Source organism: Coturnix japonica, chromosome 6 (assembly GCF_054131305.1).
Source record: "Coturnix japonica strain WE chromosome 6, WE-NBRP24, whole genome shotgun sequence".
Lineage (NCBI taxonomy): Eukaryota > Metazoa > Chordata > Aves > Galliformes > Phasianidae > Coturnix > Coturnix japonica.
The window spans coordinates 5,491,201-5,513,642 of record NC_140668.1 but is presented as its reverse complement, the minus strand read 5'-3'; the positions used below and the strand labels follow the sequence as shown (position 1 = coordinate 5,513,642).

Here is a 22,442-nt window from a genome sequence, read left to right as displayed (position 1 = left end):
CTGTAAAGCCCCCCAGAGCTTGCACTGCTTGGCCTTGATGGCACAGGCTGTGTGTATAATCAGGAGGGGTGTTAACTCTTTGAAAGGGCTGATAATAGCAAGACAAGGGGAAATGGTTTTAATTTGAAAGACGGAAGATTTACGTTGGGTGGTAGGGGGAGATTCTTTACTAGGAGAGTGCTGAGGTCCTGGAACAGGCTGCCCAGGTACGTTGTGGATCCCCCATCCGTAGAGGTGTTCAAGGCCAGGTTAGATGTGGCCCTGGGCAGCCTAGTAAATGTGGAAGATAGGTGGCCCTGCCAGGCAGGGAGTGGAGCTTCATGATCCTTGAGGTCCCTTCCAACCCGGGTCATTCTGTGATTCTGTGTTCCCCAGATGCCTCTTGGAAGTCATCAAGTCTGCCTCAGTGCTGACCACCAGTGCACTGTCCCCATGGGACTTAATAAGACACTTGGTGTCTCTGGCTGGGATCTGCTCGGTGATAAACATGCACGTGAAGAACTTAGCGATAGAGTGGGTTCCAAACCTCTTAAGGTAAACTTCTTTTTCCATTTCAACACGATGCTTAGTTCTGCTCTCCCCCAACCCCAGGGGCACAATTTCTAGATGACAGTTTCTACTCACTTGTTTAGCTGGGACTGCTGTGTCCCTGATGATCCAGGATAATTTCGTCAGTGGCATCGCTGTTTGCCCACTGCGGAAGTCTCCAGAGCCCAACCTGACAGTTTTTGGCTACAGAAATTCAGACTTGGGGAAATGACCTTGGGGAAATGACTTGTAAGATCTGCCTTTTCTTCAGATCCCAGCAGAGCCAATCTTTCTGCGCCATTGAAGCTGCCTGCATGGAGCTGCAGACTCAGTCAGCTGTGGTGGAATTCCTCATCAGCCACACAGATGTCATCTTCTGCTCCGAATCCACACCAGTCGTGGGAGAGTGAGCAGGTGAGCACCTTCCTCCATTAGCTTGATCTTGATCTGGCACCTTGATCCAATCCAGGTCTTCTCCAAGACCTTTGAAAATTCTATTACTGTCGAGGAGACAGCAGGCTTCTGGGCTTAGGTTAGAATATGGTGCCCCATTCCTGGATCCTTAGTGTGTCCAAACACAAGCCTTACTTGGAGAAAACCATCACTGCTGTTAAGATTTTTTGCCAGCAGGTGAAGCTTGATTGAAATGTGGCAGCAAAGCTTTCTGGAATCCCAGCCCCCTAGTTTTTCTAGGATTTTTGTTTGCCTGTTTTTGATACAGTGAGCTGCTCTTAATTGTGGCTGTGCCCTTTGCCACAAGCATACCACTGAGCACACGGTTATTTTGAGCTCCTCTACTTCCAGTGGCTCGGATGAGCAATTCTGAGAGATATGCAGTACTGGGATGGCTGTGCTGTTGCTTCCTCCGCCGTCTCACCTGTGTTTTTCCCTTGCAGGGCACAGTTCTCTGCCTGGGCCCAAGTCTGTGTGGGTGTCTCCATCCACAAAGCTGCTCACCGTGCAGGAGGCACAGGCTGAGAGGAGAGGCCAGAGCAGCTCTCCTGTTGCAACACAGAGCAGCAAGATACAAGCGGAGGAAGGGCCTGCAGCTGTACTGAGGAACTTCGACGCAATCATTGATTTTCCATCTGAAAGATAAAGAAAGAGGAATTCCCTTTCCAGCCCCCATCATCATTATTTGGGTGATTTTTATTGGTTTACTTTTTGTCCGTTACATCTCCAAGGACTCAACTTACACACAGTTGCCCTACGGGCTCAGTGGAGCCACACAAGGTGCCTTTCCTTCCTGGTTGGGCAGGCAGTCACAAGATGCAGAAAGCCACGCTAGTGTCTATCTTGGTCTGTGCTGCCTGTACCTGGAAACGCTGGGGTTTTCCAGATTTCAGGGCCACGCACCTGAAACCAATTGCACTTCTCCTGTAAGAAGAGCTGTTGGTCAGACTTGCTGGCACTAGAAATTAAAGATGGCAGTGAGCTGAGGCCGAGGAGGTGTTAACGTAAGAGTCAGGGATGCTTTTGAGCTTCCCTTATAACTGTACGGTTCCTCAGAAAGCAGTTACACCTGCCAGCTCCTGTCCTTTCCTGCTGCTGAGCCTTTGCTCACATGCTCTGCATCTTGCTCAAAATGGTTGAGAGGAATGTAGCCAGCAGGACTTTTGGGGGCTAAGCTGTAGGAATGGAAGCATCTCTGAATGAATCTTTGAAACAGAGGGCTTTTCTAAGCTGTGTTTCAGCAGAAACCAGGCATTGCCAGGAGCAGGCAACTGTCATCAAGGGCTCGGTGCAGCTTGTCACTCACCCTGCACCACGACTGACAACATGCTGTTTTCTCTCTCCAGACCATGTTCTCCCAGAAAGAGGAAGGAATCACCAGCTGGCAGTTGGCGTTCCTGCTTATTCCGGGGCAAACCATCCCCTGTGGCCAAATGCCAACTGCAGAGCAGTGCCAGGGAAGCAGAAGTCGTGGTCCTGACAGGTAAGGGTGAAAATCCAGCTTTCAAAAAGCTGCTTGTCAGCAACACAGGTAGAATTCATGCTTTCAGTGGGCTTGTACCTCTTTCTGTATTCCTACATTCGAGCCCGTGCCTGACATCTTTGGTTGACTCCTGTCTTTCCCAAATGAGTCTCGCAAGCTGCTTGAAGCCTGCTTGACAGGCAGCACCAAGCCTTTGCCTCCTTGGATAGTGAAAGTTTAGACTAACTGCTGTGTATCTACTCTTTCAGGTGAATCTATCCCTTGCCAGCACAGGAACCCACCGGCAAGTAGCGATGATGCCTGGTGTGCTTCCATCAATGGAGTGCAGTTAGGATGCATGAGTCACTGCAGTTTCAAGGACAGCCTTCCACGTGACAGCAATGATGGAGAGAAGGAGGTCTGACCTATTCAGTTTTGAGCCCCTCCATGCAAGAAAACCTTGCGGTTCTGGAACGTCTTCAGCTACGAAGGTAGTGAGGGGTCTGGAGCACAAACCTTACGAGGAGCAGCTGAGGGAACTAGGATTGTTCAGCATGGAGAAGAAAAGGCTCAGGGGAAACCTTATAACTCTCTATAACTTCCTGAAGGTAGGTTGTAGTGAGCTGGGGGTTGGCCTCTTCTCTCGAGTAATCAGTGATAGAACTAGAGGGAATGGTTTTAAGCTGCACCAGGGAAGATTCAGGCTGGACATTAGGAAATATTACTTCTCAGAAAGGGTAGTCAGGCACTGGAATGAACTGCCCAGGGAGGTGGTGGAGTCACCGACCATGGGAGTGTTCAAGAAACGTTTGGATGTGATGTATGGAATATGATTTATCCGGGAAGTATTGGCAATGGTTGGACCAGATGATTTTGTAGGTCTTTTCCAACCTTGATAATTCTGTGATTCTGAGCTGAGAAGCTTTTCTTGCTCAAGTCCTGCTTCCAAGTTTAACCACCTACGGGGAAGTAGATGTCACTTTTCTAGTGTCCTTCAATTCCGTGTTCGCATTTTCCTAAAAGTAAAAGAATTTGGAGGTAACCAGCTGCAGTGAAGTGAGCGATTTCAGTGCCTGTTTCTGATGGTGGCAATGAGTTCAGAGGTCACACTTAACTGACGATTCCTGTTTCCATTCTGACAAAGGCTGTAGTTGCAGCTGACTTCCCGAGGCTGCCATACGTGGTGGTGACGCAGCCTTGGGCTTCTGCGTTTGCATGACTCCCACCTTTCCTTTCTGTGTCTTGCAGGTCAGCTGGTGCTGGAAGCGGCCGGTATCTGAGTAGGAATGAAGGTGAGTGCAGGAGCAGCTGCTGAGGGGAGGAAGGAAGTCCATGCTAATGAGCTCTGAAGCATCTGCAGGTCCAGTACGAAAGGAGGCAGCAGTGATGCAGGGGGCTCCCCAGCAGGAAGCTGTCTGATCCAAATGCTTGCTGAGAGTTTGGAAGCCCAAACCCTTATGGTCTCTGTAAGGGTGGCTAATAAAAAGATGTTAACCAAGATGGTGGTAAATAGTCAAAGGTTGTTAGCAAAGGAAAACTCACCAATGTCGATGTTTTGACCAGAAAGCTGAGGCAGTCTCAACTGGGGAGCAATCTCCAAGAGATTCTGCCTCAGTGGTGGTCAGCCTTTAAATGAGGTCTCAGAGGAGGTGGAGTCAAGGTCCACCCCTTCTGGGAGCACAGCTAGATTACTCTCACCTGTGCTCCCGCAGCTGACCCAACACTTGCCTCAGCTGATTAATCAGAGGTTCAAGCTGTGATTTCCCATACAGTCTCAAAGCTGAAGGCAGCATCTCCTTGATCTGATGGTGGTGTGCCTGAGTGAGGGAGTGATCCAAGCTGGATGCAGAAGAGTCATCTTAATTTCTCTGCTATTTTACTTCAGATGACACCTATTGGGTGTTGGTTTCTTAAGATTTGGATCTAGGAGGTGGCCTCTCCCTTTGCTTCTGGTGAAAGCACAGAAGTGCAGCAGGAGTAGAAGACAAAGAGGTTTTCTTCGTGACAGGAACACCAATTATTTGATTCAAATGTGTAACTGTGATGAAGATGGTGAAGAACAGATCCGCCTCAAAGACATGCTTGATCACATAAGGAATGAGCATGTGATCCAAGACAGCCAGCGTGGCTTTAGCAGGGGAAGGCCATGCCGAACCAGTCTGGTGGCCTTCTATGATGGAGTGATGGCATTTGTGGACAAAAGGAAGGTAACAGATGTCATTGACTTGGACTTGAGCAAGATCTTTGACATGGCCCTCCACCACATCCTTATCTCTAAACTGGAGGGATGTGGATTTGACAGGTGGACCACCTGGTGGATAAGGGATTGGTTGAAAGGCCACAGACAGAGGGTGGTGATTCATGGTTCTGTGTCCAGGTGGAGGCCGATAACAAGTGGTGTCATCCAGGAGTCTGTCTTGGGACCAGTGCTTTTTTACATGGTTATCAGTGACACCAATGATGCAATGGAGTGCACCTTCTGCTGTTTGCTGAGTGGTGCGGCTGACGCAGTGGAAGGAAGGGATGCCATTCAGAGGGAGCTCTGATTTCATTCAGGTTTATTAAGATGAGATGAGTTCTCCTAAATGCGCTGTTCTCCATATGATGATAATTGGAGTCTAGATGGATGACTTAAACCAGACACCAAACTTTCTGATGGCCAAAATGAAATGAACTCAATCCTTTACTGTGTCAGTAGTCTGTAACCAGAGCCCATCAGGTAATGCCCAGCCTCCTGCCTGTATCAGTGGCTGCACACAGTGAAAAAGTCTGATGGGATTTTAACCTCTAAAACGTTCCAAAGCAACCAGAGGGTGAATATATTCACTATGCAAATACCTGCAGGAATAAGCTTCATGTATGTCCTCAGGTACCACAGTAGTTAATGGTGGGACTCAGTAGGTCATGCTGAAAGTTGAGTCTGCTGATCTTGAAGGTCTTTTCCAGCCTACATGACCTTATGCTAATATTTCTGTATTTATTTCTGTTCAGCTCCCCGAAAACCTCCCACCCAGCCCCCAGCTGACCCCGTGGTGAAAAATAAAACAGAAACCTCAGTGACGCTGACATGGTCCCCTCCGAAGATGCAACGCCCCATTCCAATCGATGGCTACATTGTGGAAGGCAATAAACTAACTGGCTTCACCTGGGTGAGGTGCCACGAGTCTCATGTCCCCGTCCCAGAGTTCACGGTGAGCAATCTGTCTGAAGAGGCTGATGATCAGTTCCGAGTGTCTGCAGTCAATGCACATGGACAGAGCCCGTCTCTGGAATTCCCAGGGAGCGTGCACCTTGGTAAGCACAAAAACCCCAATGGAAATGGGTCAGTGTGAGCTGAGCAGCTGTGTTGGTTCCCTAAAGATGTTTCCTTTGACTTTAAGGATAGTAGTGCATTAACACACCAAAGGCTTTCCCTTCTTCCTAGTTCTCCTATCAACCTCCAGCTACCACTAAAGTGATACAAGTTCTGTTTCTGTGACAGAGACATGAATATCCTTATCTTTTGACATCTCACATGTGCAAGAGGCAGAACTTCCTGTAACAGATTTGAAGCATAGAAGTTCTTCTTCCAGCACTCATGCAAAGGGAGAAGAAGAAATGTCCCTATGATTTAAACTTCCATCTCTAAATGAGATACCAGACTTGCATCTAAAGAGCATTAAGACATACATGTTGTTCTTCCTCAGAACCAGTCCTGGCTGTGAAATCCCCCCTAACAACTGGTGAAGCTGTACCTGGAGGGGATGCCATGTTTACTATTGACCTTATAACAACGTGTTGCAGCACTTGGTACCTCTATGGTAAAGTCTTACAAGAAAGTGAGACCTGCATCATCAAGAGAACCCAAACTACTCACAGCCTAATGATAAAGGACGTCACCAAGAACGATGATGGAGCAGAAGTGAAATTTGTTGCCGAAAATGTTGATGTCAGCAGCAAGATGAGAGTGAGAGGTATTTGCTTTGATCCTTCTCCTTTCATCTTACAGTCAAGGCATAGTTGCTGTGATCTGTTGATTAGAACTGGGGCTGCAGGCATTCACTGACTGTACCAAATACCTGAAATTGCATCCCATGGACTGACGTGAGTCCTGGTAATGACCTAAACATGATAGCACTGAGTGTAGGGTAAGCCAATCTACCCAGCTGCTTGGTATCTGAACCAGATTGCTTCATGCCAGCTGATGAATGTCTGCAGTTCACAGGTATTGGCCAGTGCATTCAGTCAGCAGGTTTACCACTGCATCACCATAGAGCAGTACTTTCAGCTCCAGGTTCAGACAGCCTTTCTGATTGCACTGGAATAGTTTAGAAGTAGGGGAGCAATCATTCCAATAATATCTGTATCAATCAGCTTTGCATGACCAAATAGAACAAATAAACATTCATTATGGGAGGACCTGTTTGTCATTGGGTGGAAACCTCTGCAGAAGCATGTTTAGAGCATTATTAATCAGTAGAAGGAGATGTTTGGTTGATTTTTACTTAGTAAATCCGGCAAGAAGACCAAATGAAATATCTTGAATTGCTCAGCAGTGACACAATGATGAGTGCAGGAACAGAAGGTGATACTTTTTCAGAGATGTTGCAGGAAACATTGACCACGTTAGCCTGATCTAAATTGAAATAACGAGGTCTTTGCTCCTGACAGGTGCTGCAGTGAGATTTACCAATAAGAGCAAAGATGTAGAAAAGATCTCCGCTCGGCTGCATGAGGAAGCCAAATTGCAGGCTGAGCTTTCAGACACAGGCGCTACTGTGGGGTGGATGAAGGATGGGAAGGAGCTCAAGGCCAGTGATAATTATGAACTGCAAATTGTGGGGAAGAAACACACCCTGAAAATTCACAGCGTCTCAATGGATGATGCTGGAAGTTGTCAGTGCATCTGTGAGGGGGATAAAATGCTCTATCAGCTTTCAGTGAAAGGTATGTGATAGTCTGGGCTGTGCTCTTCCTGCCCAGGGCCAGCAGACTGCATTCACCTGACTCCCCGACAGTCCAGCTGTTGTCAGACAGCATCTGGGGTGTTTTCAGTGGCTGTTTTGACTTGAACTGGCCAATCTGCTTTGTAGAGCCATTTGATTTCTGTGTTCTGTCCTGTGATTCGTCCCTAAGATCCAGAGGAAATCAAGGGAAAGATAGGAAAAAGAGCATCCCAGCCTTCCTGCTCTTTTCTCAGGTTGGCCACGGGAGATGATGTCAACAGCTCTTTTTGTAGCAGTGATCCCAAGTGTAGAAGAGACCTGTGAAGAGTCACAGGGATGTTTACTTAGCTGTCATTCCATGGTGGGCTTTTTCTGACACAGATGTAGAGAGAAACTGAACTTTCCCACGCAGGTCTCTGTTTTGCTGCAGGGTGTAGGTCTGATCTCTGAGATCCACACGCTGGGCCTTGATTGCAATAAATGAGAGCCCTTTGTTTGCTCCAGTGGAAGACTTTCCATTTCTGCAGTACCCTCTGCAGATGACACAAATGCAAATGCACCTTCTTCCCAGCAACAATTGCCTTTTTTTTTTTTTTTACACTGAGTATGCATGAGGCTCTTCATCATATTCTACTGGCTTGTCACCCTTGTTGATCCATGGAGAGACGAGAAAGCCCTGGAGTAGTGTATGCACTTTGGCATTGGAGAGCTTACTTAATTGCTTCTTCTCAAAGAACAGACTCCAGAGAGGCATGGAGACAGCTCCAAAGAGAATTGAATAATGGGTATAAATTTAAGGAGAGCAGAACACCCTGCCAAGGCTTGTCAGCTAGTCTTGCTTTTCTTCTCTTTCTTTGTCACGATAGCATAATATTTCATACTGGCAGTTCTGCCCACAGAATTAACTGGCACAGGCTGCCCGGGGAGGTGGTGGGATCCCTGGAGGTGTTCAGGACCAGTTCTTGGGACCAGTGCTTTTTTACATGGTTGTCAGTGACACCAATGATGCAATGGAGTGCACCCTCTGCTGTTTGCTGAGTGGTGCGGCTGATGCAGTGGAAGGAAGGGATGCCATTCAGAGGGAGCTCAACCGAGAGGTTGGCCTAGGTGAATCTAATGAGGTGGAACACAGCAAAGTGCAAGTTTTGCACTTGGGCTGGAGGAATCCCAGGCATTTCTACAGACTGGGAGGAGCAGTCCTTAAGAGAAGCCCCGCAGAGAAGGACCTGGGGGTCCTGGTGGATGAAAAACAGAACGTGAGCCATCAGCGTGCTCTTGCAGCTCAGAGAGCAAATGGTCCCCTGGGCTCCATCAGAAGAGGGGATGGCCAGCAGGGACAGGGAGGCGATTGATCTTCATGATCCTTGAGGTCCCTTCCAACCCGGGCCATTCTATGATTCTGTGATTACACTTGCTGTCAGAAATAACGGCAGCTGTACAGAAGCTGGATATATTTTGGGACAGTTCTTGTAACCAGCTGATTTTAAGACCCTGCCAGAGTTGAGAGTGTAAATTGCATGTCAGAAGAAAACTGGGAAAGTGGTTATTGCTCATTCTTTTTCATTTGCTGATTCTTTCTTTAGGGATCCTTTTCCAAAGGAGATTCTGGTGCTGGAAGCAGTTGAAGAAAGAACCAAAGCAGCTCTTGCCAAGAGTGCTTGAAGTCCCTGTGGAGAGAAGCAAAGAACTTGGGCTTCCTCTGGGATGCTTCCCACCATGTCTCAGGAAGGAGACAACTGCTGTTCCACTTTCTGCTCTGTGTGTGGAAAGGTACGTCTGGGTTTCTTCTGCTTGTTTTTTCTTTCTTTTTCTGGCTTTGAAGGAGAAGGGGTGGAGCAAGGGGAGACCCACTGGTCATTTGTTACCTCAAGAACAGGATGGATTCTGCATTGACTGTGAAAAACCTGGGCTAGTAGCATGGGCATGTTTCAGGCTGGACTCTTCTTTTGCTGCTTGGTTTCCTTTTGGCTACAGGGAGACAGCTGTCTAAAGGTGTGTTTTCAGACCCACTCTCCAAAACCATGTTTCACTGTTGCAGGTGGTTCAGTGTGCTCTTGCAGTGCAGATGCTGTAGTTTGCTGTAGAATCTGAATGGTTTCTGTTCCTAGGGAAGGAATAGGAGGAGGTAGTGAGAAGAGAATTCAATGCCTAAGGGGAGGGGAGATCGGGGATTGGTGGGAGAGGGAGCCAATAGGAGGGAGAGAGAAGTTGGGCGCAGGGTGATGGTAACATCCCTTTGTGACGTCATAATGCTCCTTTGTGACATCATAATGCCCCTTTGTGACATCATAATGCCCCTTTGTGACATCATAACGCCCCTTTGTGGCGTCACAATGCCCCATTGTGACATCACAATGCCCCTTTGTGACATCATAATGCTTCTTTGTGACATCACAATGCTTCTTTGTGATGTCATAATGCTCCTTTGTGATATCACAATGCCCCTTTGTGATGACATAATGTCTTTCCTTTGTGACGTCACAATGCCCCTTTGTGACATCATAATGCTTCTTTGTGATGTCATAATGCCCTTTGTGATGTCATAATGCTCCTTTGTGATATCACAATGCCCCTTTATGACGTCACAATACCCCTTTGTGATGTCATAATGCCTCTTCGTGACATCATAACGATCATTTGTGACGTCATAATACCCCTTTGTGACGTCATAATGCTTATTTGTGATGTCATAATGCCCCTTTTTGACATCATAATGCACCTTTGTGACATCATATCACCCCTTTGTGATGTCATACTACCCCATATGAAGTCCAGGCAGAGTCAAAACTTATGGACCTGCACGAGGATCACTTTCAAGACAGTGGCTCTGTTGCTTCAAGCTTATTTGCTTCGTCCTGCCGCCACTCTATTACCAAGTATCAACAACCTCTTGCATGATTCAACTTGCAAACGTTTGACACTAACCCTTGTGTTTCTGTGCCTTCCTAGATAATTCGAGCCCTTGTCAACCCCAAAGATCCAAACCAAGTAGTGATGTGCAGTGTGTTTCCATCAATGGAGAGTTCTGATTAAGCACAAATCGCTGCAATTCGGATGACAGCCTTCCACATGGTAACAGTGATGGACACAAGGGGCTCATCCACGTTCATGCTCTCATATCTCCTGGCTCTGCTGAAGCTCCTGACCTGAGCCTGCCAGACACCACAGTCACCTGCCTGGATTGTGACCCAGTGCCTTTGCAGTGCTGCCCATCCCAAGCACAGCCCGAGTGCCCCAACAGCAGCACCACCATGCAGGAGCAGGGCAGCATCAGTGAGGTGAAGCTGAGCATCTTAGATGGGGACTTAGAGTCAGGCTGCCAGTCCCAGGCACCAGACAGCAGCACCAGCTCTGAGCCACTCTCATCTTGACAAGAGGAGTCCCATCTTCACCCTTGACCTCTCAAGCCCTCCTGTCTTTTATTGAATAAAGTCACTCTCATGCTCAATCATCGCCTTGGCTGCATTCCGAGTCTTCATTCACAGGGATTGGGATGAATGCAACAAACAGCAAGGCAGCTCAGCTTGCAATGCTATGGCTGTGGGGTTCGTGCAGGCAGAGCTCTGGGTTCCCATTTTGCCTGGCTTTAGGATGTCTGCAGCATTTTGTATGAGAGCAAATAATCTCTAGCATCCAGGTTGCTGCTCATGATAATCCCAGTCTTCCTGGCTGTCACTTTGTGATACCTTTCAAAGCCTTCTGATACTCTTTGATGCCTTGGCTGCTCCCTAACACCTCTGTCCTCCTGCCATGTTGACTCACGTCTCCCACTTTGAAGCTGGCTTTGCAGATCATCTCCAGCCCTGTCATCATCACGCTGCAGCAGGAGGTGCTCACCTGGCCCAGTGTCTGGCAGTACTGCTTGTTCTGCAGATGAGCAGCTGCCTCCTCATCTCTTCAGCTACAGTAGTTTTTCTCAGGGCAGTTAGATGCAGTCATGCTCCTCTGGATTTGGTGTGTTAAATCCATGCTGCATGGCAGCAGTCAGTGCAATACAAAGGTGTTCTGTGTGCCACAGCATTTCTCCAGGGGCTGCCAAAGGTAGAAGCACAACACAGCACCATCCTTCTGACAGTAATGTCTGTGAGTGTTAGACATGTGAGCACTGCATCATCCCCAGCGTGTCAGTGCTTTTCCACACCAACCTGACTCTCACACTCTGCACTGAATGTAACTCTGCTCTTGTGGAGACAAATGCTTTCTGTCACATCCTCCATCCCTGCAACCATTTGCCGGTAGGCGGCTCTTGCAGAAGAATCAAGCAGCAGAACCTTTTGCTCACCCTACAGCATGCAAATGCTATGAAAGCAGAAATAACCTGGCATGCTCTGGGTCTGCAAGGCTGCACAGATGGGAGAGGTAGGTTGTGTTTTTGCAGTGGAAGTTTCCAGTATTTTCAGTACATAGTGTAGGCCCTAACTGAATGTATAACCCTCTTGTAAAACAGCTGTATAAGTAGTTTTTCCACCAAGAAAGTTGCTGAACAGAGTTAAGTTCAGACTGGGGGCATTCTGACATGGGTGGAATTGAGACAAGCACAAGATAAATACGCAGGGTGGGTAGAGCCCAGCACAGCACAGAATGAATGTACTGACTGTTGGAAACATTGCCCTTCTCTGTCCGCAGAAAAGTACAAGGCAGACCTAAAAACAAGAGGTTGGTAATTGACCTTATATGGAAATGAATCCTAGCAACAGTCTGGAGGAGTGTGTGAGCCTGAGATGCTCAACCAATGAGAGCCATGAGAGCATCACCTGCATTGGGTTTAGGGCATAGAACAGAATTAATGTCACTGACTGGTGTGCAATTTCTCCCTTGCCAACAGGGGATGTGCGCGCAGTATTGCAGTAATGAATAAGCACTGCTGCTATCGCTGCCATCTTTGCCTAACTAGAAATCTTTGACTTTGAGAGTTTCTCACACAAGGGGAGAGGGTAAGAAAGTAAAGAGGCACAGAAAACTAAGGGAAACTGCTCTTCTTTATCTTATCTATAAAAATTGATACAATTGATGCTGTCGTGCATTTTTTTTTAATTATTTTTATTTTTTTTTTGCTAATGTCAGTTAGATTGTTTTAAAATATCCACACACCAAAATCTGACTACCAAGCAAATGTAATGAAAATGAAATGAAGGTGAGTTAGCGGAAAGCACAAGGCCATATTATATCAGGCTCTAGCAAATTTACAGGCAGTCACTGCACGAAGAGGTAGATCTGAGTTGCACATTATATGATTCCCACAAAGATTAATGAAATCTGAAGCTTTCAATATATTTCCCCTATAATCAAAAGAGAACGGATCCCCAGGGTCTGTCCCGCAGACGTCCTTTCCGTGGTCTCTGCTGCCACCTGCTGGCCAATACTCGGAACTGCCATTGTTGGGCGTTTGGTGCCGCAGGAAGCACAACGCAGATCTGAGTTCTGACCGGTCTACGCAGCAAATCCGCCAATCTTTATTGTGATAAGCCCTCCACATGGCATTGCACACGCACTCGAACACGCAACAGGCATAGATTTCTCCTAACTCCTCGAGGAGCAGGCAAGCAGAACAACTGAGCGCAGCACTGCTTGTGATTGGGCCACCCCCATCATAGAGATGTGTGTTAGATCTTTTACCCACCCCTGGTTTTTTTGGCTACAAGGGCACACTGCTGGCTCATGGTCAATCTGTCGTCCACCAGGACGCCCAGGTCCCTCTCAGCAGAGCTCCTCTCCAGCAGCTCTTCTTTCTGCTTACACAAGGAAGATAGTCTTGTCAATGCAGAGAAATGAATCACAGAATCACAGAATGACCCGGGTTGGAAGGGACCCCAAGGATCATGAAGCTCCAGCCCCCCTGCCTGGAAGGGCCACCAAACTTCCATGTTTAGTAATGAAATAAATGAAATAAATGACAAAATTTCCTTTCAGAGAGTTGCATTCACACCTTGACTTAGGTTTGTACAGCTTGGGAATTTGGTCAGACGTGTACTGAAGTCAGGTTTTTCTTTGATTGAGAAAGCATTGAACTAGTTCCTCATTGATGTACAGTTCCTTAGAAATGGAGTAGTCCCCACTTCAGACCAGCTCCTACTGGATCCCATTTCCTGAGAGTCCCACAAGAAATTCTGGAGGAATCAGTTTGCTTTCTAATCTACCAACTGTCTGATACTTTCAACACCTTGAATAAATTGCCAGTTGCTGACTTGTTTCTTTTTGTAAATCTGTTGATGCACGCACAAAAAATGGATCAGAGCACGGGGTCTTATCTGGAGATGGGAAAACAATTGGATAAACAGAAAATTGTTTTTTGCAAGTTTTGCAGATCTGTAAGTGGCTTTTCAAGAGATTGTACCACTTCTGCACATTGATTGTCTGACAGTTTCCCTATGATTTTACTTAAAAATGAAGAAGCAATGAAAAGCTCTGAACTCTGTGGGTGTGCATGGCTGGCTCTGCCCTTCTCATAGAGGAGAAAATCAACATTTTCACCCCTGGTTCCTACACTTAGATAAAATCCCCTCCACTTACCTGCAATTTTCCTATGTGTGGAAACAGCCTGACCTCAGATGGGGTGAAGCAGCTTCTATTTGTCCTTTCTCATTATTGAGGAAATAATCTGTATTCTTGGTATCACATCATTCACATGAATACTGTGTCTGAACTCCACTTGTACCTGCCAAAGATCCTGCTACCTTCTCAGCTCAGTGAAGATTTGGCCTGCTATCTGCCCTGAATTGTAATGCCAAGTATTGGCTTTTATTTAGTTTTTCCAGCAACGTTTTGTTACATTGAAACCTGCTTTTCTATTTTAACTATCACCACCACTTTGCTGTGATCAGTGGAGATGAAAGTTTATCCTGTGGATATATTATGCCTTGAGGAAACAAATGACTCCCTGACACTCAACCATCTCTCATTTTCAATATCCTTAAACAATTCTCTCACTGACTTCCTGCTGTTCATCTTCATGGCATCTCGCTCAAGCTGAAACCCATCAGAAATTCAAAAAGGTGCCACTTATCCTAAAGACCGGAAGGTGGGAGCTGATTTTACAGTTCAGTGTGAAAGAACATGAATGAGAGGAAGCAAGTCTTGAGAAACAACTTCACCAGCTGGAGTCAAACAGGCACATCTGGAAAGGACTGTCAGATGCAGCTTTTTCACTTATCAATTCAGATCCAAGCATGACATTCAGAAGACAAACGCAAAGTGATGCTGAGGGAAATAGAGAACTATGGTAGAGGTCATGAAATACTGAGACAAACACAGGGTTTAAAAAGAGATTTTCAATAAAAGAACTACATAATTTCAAGTTGTATATTTTTCTCAGGTTGTATTACATGTCTAATGTCTGGACTGTGGCAGCAAAGAGGCTGCAGTGTTGTTCTCTGTAGGAAGAGGCCAGTAGTTGCCCCATGTCAGACAGAACCATTTCAAGTGCTGGCCAAAGCTGAGTCAAGGAGTGATGCTGCTGGCACTTCTGTGATAACTTTGTTAAGGAAGGTTCAAACCACTGCATAGCATATGTGAGAGCTATGAGCAAGAATGATGTGAGACAAACAGCCCTGCAGTCACCAAGGTCAGTGAAGAAGGAGGAGAGGAGGCTTAGTGGACATGGTGGTGATGGACTGATGATTGGGCTGGATGATCTAAGTGGTCTTTTCCAGCTCTCATGATTCTATCATTCTGTGACAGGTGATGTTAGTTTTGTTGACAGGTTCAGCAAGGTGAACTGGGACCAGAGGTACATCCCAAAACCTTTGAGTTGCTGGACTGGAGATAATCTTCCCAAAATAACTAATGAAAATAGTAGAACCATAAAAGGAATTTCTTTATCACTACGAGAAAAAGGGAGGGATCCTTTGGCTAATGAAGGCCTGATTTGGCAAAGCCAGAGACAGTTTGCTTTGCACCACATTTATTTGACTTTCCAGAATGGTGTACTTACTTTCCAGGTATTTCTAAACAGTGATTTTTTATTTACAAACATGGCTAACAGCAGGTTAAAAATTCTTTCTTTTCTTTGTTTCCTTTCTGCTAAGAATGAATGAATTTAATGTAGTCTTTTTCTTGCTTCCTTCTTTACGAAGGAGACAGCTGCTGCATCATGGCAAACAAACATTCAGATGGTTTGGAGAACAAGTCCTTACACAGACTACAGTGTACAGCAATAAAGGGCACACACAGCAACATGCAAGTGTGTAGTCCAACCACTGACTCATCCCCACCACACCCACTAAATCATGTCCCTCAGTGCTATATCAGGGACTGCACCACTTCCCTGGGCAGCCTGTTCCAAAGCATTGCAACCCCATCTGGGAATCATTTTTTCCTAATACTGAACCTCTCCTGGCACAACTTAAGGACATTACCTCTGGTTCTACGACTATCAAAAAGAGAATTCAGTAGATATAAACAGAAACTTATCCACCTGATATCTGATAACAGACACTGGGGTCCTGTTTCCTTTCTGTTAACCTAATCCATGGCAATGAAAATTGGCACTAAAAATCTTCAGCTACAGGACAAGAGGTAATGGCCTCAAGTTGCACTAGGGGAGTTTCAGGTTGGATAGTAGAATAAATTTCTTCTCATCAAGAGTAGCAGTGCACTGGAACAGGTTGCCCAGTGTGATAAAGTGTTTGCTCATTAAGACCAGGATGTGGTCTTAGGAAAATTGATGATCATTATGGTCCTTTTCAACCCAGGCCATTCTGTGATTCTATGATATGCCTTGAATAGCTGAGACAATGCATCCTTTCTTGTTTCCCTCTCTGTGTTACACAGAGACAAGACTGATGGTGAACTGCCAGCACTGCTGAGCAGAGATGCAGCTTTAGTCTTCATTTGTGTGCATGCTTTTCTACAGGCCCACGCACTGCTAACATCACAGAAGATGAAAGTGGTTTTAATCAGAGCAGAAAACGTGGAGAAAAATATCACACTGTAGCCAATAAAGAAAAACTTTCAGTGATACTCAGTTCAGAAGGCATTCATTCTGGCCTCCTTTGTAGTTTGTTTCGTTTAGGCTCTTTTTGTTGTTATTACTGTTGTTCAGTTTTCTGCTAGAAAGAGACTAAATGAATGGAAATTGATTGGTGCATCTAAAGTTATGTACAGGGATAATAATAATAATAATTCTATAATCAGTGATTCCCATCTCACAGTAACCTTGAAGATAGAAATGTCAACATGGATGCATGGATACACCACTGTATAAACGAGCATTGCAGTCATTTCAACTTTTACCTGTTGAAATTCTTTTGTGGAGTAAAATTCAGAAGGCAAAATCAGCCCAGTCAAAGACATGTCCCTGTAAGGTAGTCTCGTAGAGAGAAGCATGCCGTACTTGTTATGAGAGAAGAGTTGACGTCTACACTTGAAATGCCTGCCAATTTAAGCAGGCAAATCGATACTCATGGTATTGTCTTGCTGCTCAGCTTTTTCTGACTCCCTATGTAGACCAGCCCTAGGCAGAGAGGTAGGGTACATTCTTATGTGCATCCCATAGTTTTAGATATAGTCTCAGTACAGCTTTTTGACAGAGCAAAGTAACTCCTCAAACAACTACCTCCCATTCTTTCAGTAGACTGCTGAAATCCCATTGAGCACATTGTCTTTCGCTGGCCCTGCACAAGGGATTCTCTGAGAAATTTCAGGCAAAAATGTTAATTCCCAACAATCTCTAGCTAAATTTAATATAAGGGTAAGACTTGTACGGCATATCTACAGAATCACAGAAGCGTTAAGGTTGGAAAAGAGCACTAAGATCATCTAATCCAACCATCCAACCATCACCACCATGCCTGCTAAATCTTGTCTGTTAGTGTCACAGGGAGCATGAGTTGAGATGGAGAAGACAGAAAGGGAGTAGACGTGTTCAGGGTATTCCTGCCACCCTTTCTAATGACACAGCTGTGCCATTGGCAGTCCCAACTTCATATATGCAAACCAAACAACTTAGCCAGTGTTTTCCTAGCCATACTGAAAAGAAGTCTTCAGTATTCACAGAATTAAAGAATCATTAAGGTTGGAAAAGACCTCAAAAGATCAAGTCCAACCATCAATCATATTGCCAAGGAATACTGTGTTAGTAAGACAGTTCAATACCTACCATCTGTCTGTGGATTGCATCACAGGTGTCTGGATACAAAACCTACTGTGCCCTTACCCCATACCTTTCTGTTCCATTGCCTCCAGCAGTGGGTTCCTAAAATTTGCATTAGATATAATGTGAAAGCAGTATGATACTCAGCAAGTTGAACTTTGTAAAGCACCACAAGCATTAAAGGCATTCAGTAACCAGTAACTGCTGCTCCTGAGCATGGGCTCAGGTCCATTTTGATACTTAGGCTGGCTTTCGCAAAGGCTGAGGAAATTCTTTCCTTTACAAAGAATTAGAGAAATCATGTGTGTATCCATGCACAGCCTGTTCTCCACCAAGGCAAAACGTAAGTCAATTGCTAGTACCACAAATCTTAGAAATGGCAGGCTTCCTCATCCTACAGTTTAATTCTTGGCAGTTTTGATAGATTTCTAAGGCAGAGGTAAATAATCTTGAAGAGTCTTTTAAGGTGATTGTGCCAGCATCAAACCACCCTCATTTAAATATACAAAGAAATCTAAGGTAGTATCACAGACCATGTCTGAAAGTACTTTAAAAGGAGGTGAATAAATTAGAAATGTTTTATTTTTACACTCTTTCAACACTCAGAATAATTTCTTCCCATAGATTTAAAATAGGATGAATAGGCCCAGTGCTTTCCAGCTAGGGATCTCTGAGGACCATTTTCAAAACGGTTACTACAGCTACAGAAATTTAATCTCATCCAAATTTCTTACTGCTGATGCTCTAAGAACTGCATAGATTCGATATGAAAAATATACCATCTGTTGCCTCCACTTTGTATTGGTTTCCAACCTGGATTATCCCCATCTGAACTTTGCTGTTTTTTATTCTAGTTGGCTACAGTACTGAATGGGAAAGAAAGGAATTCAGCAATGACATTCAGCACAAGTTTGGAACTCATTCAGTCATGACCCCAGTGGAAGAGTTCAGACTAAATATCTCAATGAATTTCACTGTTTCTTGTTTAAGTAGTGATTACATGAGGGCAATAGGATTCTATGTCCCAACTGTTGGCTGAGTGATGCACTTGACTATTAATCTAGAGTTACAATGCAGGTTAATGCTGTTATCTTTACAGCTCCTGTGAGAGTTGGGGTCTAGGTCAGGTGTTTAAAAAATGAAATGAAAAAAGAATTAAAAAAATATATTGAAAGCTTCAGATTTCCTTAATCTTTGTGGGAATCATATAATGTGCAACTCAAATCTACCTCTTTGTGCAGTGACTGCCTGTAAATTTGCTAGAGCCTAATATAATATGGCCTTGTGCTTTCCGCTAACTCACCTTCATTTCATTTTCATTACATTTGCTTGGTAGTCAGATTTTGGTGTGTGGATATTTTAAAACAATCTAACTGACACTGGCAAAAAATTAAGAATACAAAAAAAAAAAAAAAAAAAAGGAACGACAGCATCAATTGTATCAATTTTTATAGATAAGATAAAGAAGAGCAGTTTCCCTTAGTTTTCTGTGCCTCTTTACTTTCTTACCCTCTCCCCTTGTGTGAGAAACTCTCAAAGTCAAAGATTTCTAGTTAGGCAAAGATGGCAGCGATAGCAGCAGTGCTTATTCATTATTGCAATACTGCGCGCACATCCCCTGTTGGCAAGGGAGAAATTGCACACCAGTCAGTGACATTAATTCTGTTCTATGCCCTAAACCCAATGCAGGTGATGCTCTCATGGCTCTCATTGGTTGAGCATCTCAGGCTCACAGACTCCTCCAGACTGTTGCTAGGATTCATTTCCACAGGAGAAATGCTGTGGCACACAGAACACCTTTGTATTGCACTGACTGCTGCCATGCAGCATGGATTTAACACACCAAATCCAGAGGAGCGTGACTGCATCTAACTGCCCTGAGAAAAACTACTGTAGCTGAAGAGATGAGGAAGCAGCTGCTCATCTGCAGAACAAGCAGCACTGCCAGACATTGGGCCAGGTGAGCACCTCCTGCTGTAGCGTGATGATGACAGGGCTGGAGATGATCTGCAAAGCCAGCTTAAAAGTGGGAGACATGAGTCAACATGGCAGGAGGACAGAGGTGTTAGGGAGCAGCCAAGGCATCAAAGAGTATCAAAAGGCTTTGAAAGGTATCACAAAGTGACAGCCAGGAAGACTGGGATTATCATGAGCAGCAACCTGGATGCTAGAGATTATTTGCTCTCATACAAAATGCTGCAGACATCCTAAAGCCAGGCAAAATGGGAACCCAGAGCTCTGCCTGCACGAACCCCACAGCCATAGCATTGCAAGCTGAGCTGCCTTGCTGTTTGTTGCATTCATCCCAATCCCTGTGAATGAAGACTCGGAATGCAGCCAAGGCGATGATTGAGCATGAGAGTGACTTTATTCAATAAAAGACAGGAGGACTTGAGAGGTCAAGGGTGAAGATGGGACTCCTCTTGTCAAGATGTGAGTGGCTCAGAGCTGGTGCTGCTGTCTGGTGCCTGGGACTGGCAGCCTGACTCTAAGTCCCCATCTAAGATGCTCAGCTTCACCTCACTGATGCTGCCCTGCTCCTGCATGGTGGTGCTGCTGCTGGGGCACTCGGGCTGTGCTTGGGATGGGCAGCACTGCAAAGGCGCTGGGTCACAATCCAGGCAGGTGACTGTGGTGTCTGGCAGGCTCAGGTCAGGAGCTTCAGCAGAGCCAGGAGATATGAGAGCATGAACGTGGATGAGCCCCTTGTGTCCATCACTGTTACCATGTGGAAGGCTGTCATCCGAATTGCAGCAATTTGTGCTTAATAAGAACTCTCCATTGATGGAAACACACTGCACATCACTACTTGGTTTGGATCATTGGGGTTGACAAGGGCTCAAATCACCTAGGAAGGCACAGAAACACAAGGGTTAGTGTGAAATGTTTGCAAGTTCAATCATGAAAGAGGTTGTTGATATTTGGTAGTAGAGTGGCGGCAGGACGAAGCAAATAGGCTTGAAGCAACAGAGCCACTGTCTTGAAAGTGATCCTCGTGCAGGTCCATAAGTTTTGACTCTGTCTGGACTTCATATGGGCAGTATGACATCACAAAGGGGTGATATGATGTCACAAAGGGGCATTATGACGTCACAAATAAGCATTATGACGTCACAAAGGGGCATTATGACTTTAAAAAGGGGCATTATGACGTCACAAAGGGGCATTATGATATCAGAAAAGGACATTATGACGTCACAAAGGGGCATTATGATGTCACAAAAGGCATTATGATGTCACAAAGGGGCATTATGATGTCACAAAGGAGCTTTATGACATCACAAAAGAGCTTTATGACGTCACAAAGGGGCTTTACGACGTCACAAAGGAGCTTTATGACGTCACAAAGGAGCACTGCGACGTCACAAAGGGGTATTATGACATCACAAAGGGGCATTATGACATCCGAAACTGACATTATGACGTCACAAAGGGGCATTATGATGTCACAAAGGAGCTTCATGATGTCACAAAGGGCATCATGACGTCAAAAGGCGCATTATGACGTCACAGAGGGCATTATGACGTCACAAATGGACATTATGACGTCACGAAGAAGCATTATGACATCACAAAGGAGCTTCATGACGTCACAAAAGGACATTATGATGTCACAAAGGGGCATTATGACGTCACAAAGGAGCTTTATGACATCACAAAGGAGCTATATGATGTCACAAAGGGGCATTACGACGTCACAAAGGAGCTTTATGACGTCAGAAAGGAGCATTATGACATCACAAAGCGGCATTATGACATCAGAAAAGGACATTATGACATCACAAAGGGGCATTATGACGTCACAAAGGGACATTATGACGTCACAAAGGGGGCATTATGATGTCACAACGGGGCATTATGATGTAACAAAGAAGCATTATGACATCACAAAGGGGCATTATGACGTCACAAAGGGGTGTTAACATCACCCTGTGCCCAACTCCTCTCTACCTCCTATTGGCTCCCTCTCCCACCAATCCCCGCTCTCCCCTCCCCTTAGCCCCGCCCCCCGCCCCCGTTAGGCCCCGCCCTGCCCCTCACACCCCACTCCCTGCCGCCATCTTGCCCAGCTCCGCTCACCCACCTGCCCGGTGTCGCCCGGCCCGAACCGGGAACGGCTGAAGGGACGGGGAGGGCAGCAGAGATGGGGACGGGGTCTAGGGCGGCCATTCTGAGAGACAGCCCTTCTGAGGGCTGAGCTGCAGGGCAGTGGAGAAACCCACCCGTGACCAGGGTCACATCAAAGCTGCATGAGGCTGTGTTACTAAACACGGTGCCACACGGCCTGCAAAACCATGCAGGGGGGACAAAACATGGCACGTACCTGGCAGTGAGATCACCTCAAGCTATCTGCAGCAGTTCCTTGTCGCTTTGCTCGGATGAAATGAGAGCAAAAGCTGCACCGAGGCAGTGGGTGGAGGGCGAGGAGAGGAGAGAGAAAGAGCAGGTCAGTGAGCAGGGCTAAGACAGTCATGGAATAACACACACAGCACAACTGTCCCACCCACTTGCTGCAAGACATGCTGAGTCTCAGGCTACGTGATGCCTGTCCGCCCAGCAACTTTACGATGCTTCCACAACTGAGCAAAGAAGAGCTGCACCAAGCCCTTGGATGATGGATTCCCTGCTCCTGCTGGCTTCAGCCTTCTGCATTCCAATTCCAATCTAAACCATTCCTGCGGTGGTAGTACTTGAATCCTCATTTGGGGCTGGACCTCAACAGGTCAACACATCAGAAATAACACAACGTGCATCTGGAAGACGTGTCTCAAAGCCCAGAAAATCCAACTCTCTGACCTTGGCACAATTCACCAACCAAGAGCCAGGCCTTGACAACTTGGCTGATCTGAGCATGCGGGAGGGGGGCAGACAGTGGACCACAAGTGTCCATTTCCACTGCAGCTCCCTGTAGAGAACAGCACCAATCAGCAGGCGTGAATCAATTCATTCACAAGCTGCACAATGACTCTGTTCTTTACATGAT

At 45.9% G+C, this 22,442-nt stretch overlaps 1 protein-coding gene and 1 long non-coding RNA gene across 2 annotated transcripts; both read left to right on the top strand.

The window, feature by feature from the left end:
- The first annotated feature begins 2,390 nt into the window (after window positions 1–2,390).
- Window positions 2,391–3,759, top strand: LOC146760303 (uncharacterized). Its single transcript, XR_014947619.1, has 3 exons — window positions 2,391–2,464; window positions 2,713–3,051; window positions 3,692–3,759. It is a non-coding gene; the product is annotated as an uncharacterized LOC146760303 (long non-coding RNA).
- A 1,217-nt stretch (window positions 3,760–4,976) lies between these two features.
- LOC146760302 (obscurin-like) lies at window positions 4,977–6,488 on the top strand. Its single transcript, XM_085551407.1, has 2 exons — window positions 4,977–5,737; window positions 6,130–6,488. Exons 1-2 carry the CDS (start codon window positions 5,527–5,529, stop codon window positions 6,486–6,488), a joined length of 570 nt encoding a protein of 189 aa, XP_085407533.1. The 5' UTR covers window positions 4,977–5,526.
- Window positions 6,489–22,442: the final 15,954 nt, after the last annotated feature.